This window comes from Entamoeba invadens (assembly GCF_000330505.1).
Source record: "Entamoeba invadens IP1 unplaced genomic scaffold scaff_1105074725269, whole genome shotgun sequence".
In the NCBI taxonomy this organism is placed as follows: domain Eukaryota; phylum Evosea; order Mastigamoebida; family Endamoebidae; genus Entamoeba; species Entamoeba invadens.
The window spans coordinates 35832-37980 of record NW_004191602.1 but is presented as its reverse complement, the minus strand read 5'-3'; the positions used below and the strand labels follow the sequence as shown (position 1 = coordinate 37980).

At 22.9% G+C, this 2149-nt stretch overlaps 1 protein-coding gene across 1 annotated transcript; it reads left to right on the top strand.

The window, feature by feature from the left end:
• Positions 1 to 1422: 1422 nt before the first annotated feature.
• On the top strand, positions 1423 to 1749 carry EIN_000670 (actin, muscle, putative; the record flags this gene model as incomplete). Its single annotated transcript, XM_004182902.1, has 1 exon — positions 1423 to 1749. The coding sequence occupies one exon, from the start codon at positions 1423 to 1425 to the stop codon at positions 1747 to 1749; it is 327 nt and encodes a 108-aa protein (XP_004182950.1).
• Positions 1750 to 2149: the final 400 nt, after the last annotated feature.

The following is a 2149-nucleotide window of genomic DNA, read 5'->3' as shown; positions in this document are numbered from 1 at the left end:
ATTATGCATTTTTGGGCAACAAACAAAAAACTAATAGTAAATGTATAGAGATAATGAAAAACAAAGAAAAACACAAGTGTAAAGACAACACAACTAAAACCAATGACAACACTTTAAACTATAATTTATAATAAAATAAATCAATAAATTATTAATAATTTATCGTGTTATTTATGATAGTTTTATAATTATGATTGTTATATATTATAGTTACTCTCAACAGACATAATTTTGACAAGATAACACACCAACAAATATATTTGTACTACAAGATGGTATAATCATAGTGATTTGCTATTAGTGTGATGATACCACAATGTTGTTTATTAAAATAGTATTGTATATTAAATTATAATTATAACAAAAAATGGTATAATCAACCCTTTTTATAATATTATCATTATAGAAGATACACAGTGTTTATGTACTTGATGTGGTTGTTATATATAAGACAATTTAAATTATTTGGATGTTAGAATTGATTACAAACTATATTTTTACTGTTATTTTACCAATAATTATATGGAGTATAAAATATAATAATATAATAATAATAAAATAATAATTGATTTATTTAAATGACAATAATGGTAAAATAATGTTATCTAAACACACCAAATAACAAAAATATTACAATAATTTTTGTTTTAAAAGGGATAATTTCAAAGAATATTTAAATTAACAAGCTTTTGTGATTCCATACAATAAATCAATAAACAATAGACAAACAAATATTACTTATAATTTTATAACAATTGTAGTTAAAATATTAAATAATTTACTCTGTATCGTTTATTCGATTGATGTTGTAACCAATTGTGTTTTGTGTTTTTAAATAGTTTTTTTTGTTAAATTTTTTAAAAATAAATACAGTAAGGTTACCCCGTTTTGTTCAATTGTTTCAATAATGCAAGATATTTATAGTTGTTTTTAATTAATGAATACTATTTTAACAAATTGGATGCAAAAAACATTTTTGGTGTTTTTTTATTTGGAGATTGCTAAACAATAAAATGGTTTAAATTAATTAAAAGTACTAATTAAATCTTGCATAAAATAACGTCACTTGCTACAAAACAAAAAAGTTTGTGATAAAACAAAGAAAATACTTGACATAAATTTGAATTAACATGATTATTGAGTTAGTTATTTCAAGATTTGTTATGGATAAATTTATAGTTTCAAGTTGCACTGTTTTAAACAACAATGTGCAAACCCACTTTATAATCAAAAATTATCATTTTTCAATCCTTATATCCCGAAAAACCATTTGAAATTCGAATAAATATAGTAAATCAACATTAAATAATTGTGTGAAATAACACACATTTTTTTGTTATATTTGGAATTAAAATTCAAAAAATAAATAATTACTTGTTACTATAAATAACTTTGCCGCATTGCATTTAATTTGACGAAAAAATGCAAAAATCAGCTTCATCATCAGAACTTGAAAAATCAAACAAACCTTCAAACAGTCAAGTCATCATCACTGACAATGAGAGATTCAGATGCCAGAATCACTCTTCCATACCATTACTTGTTATGGAAGTATCAGGTATCCACGATACTACTCACAACTCAATCGTGAAGTGCGATGTTGATATCAGAAAGGACTTGTATAAAAACATCGTCTTTTCAAGCGGAACATCTATGTACTCAGGCATTAACGACAGACTTAAAATGGAGGCGCTTGCAGATGAACAAGGATTAAGCATGAGAAGGCTGTTTATGCTTGGCTCAATTTAATTATATTTGTATTGGTGTTCATTTGGTTTAGTTTTAATATTATTATAATTATTGTTGTAATAAATCATTATATATAATAAATTTACTATCAGTTATATTATTCAAAGGTTGATTTTTATAGTTTATTTATAATTAAAATTACTATACAATTTATTATTCTTTTGTCACTCATTGTATAATGTATCCAAAACTGCTATTTTTTTTCGACTTAAATTGGTGTTTTATAGCGTTGTTTTACCATATAAGATAATTGTTTTATTGTTATTATTGTGTTAGTTGAATAACACATAAAAATGATAATAAATAGTAGTTTTTATCGTAATATTTTGATATTATTTGGTTCACTAAGTATTTTTAATTTGAGTGAAATCCATTTTTTTATTTCAGACATATTTTGTAT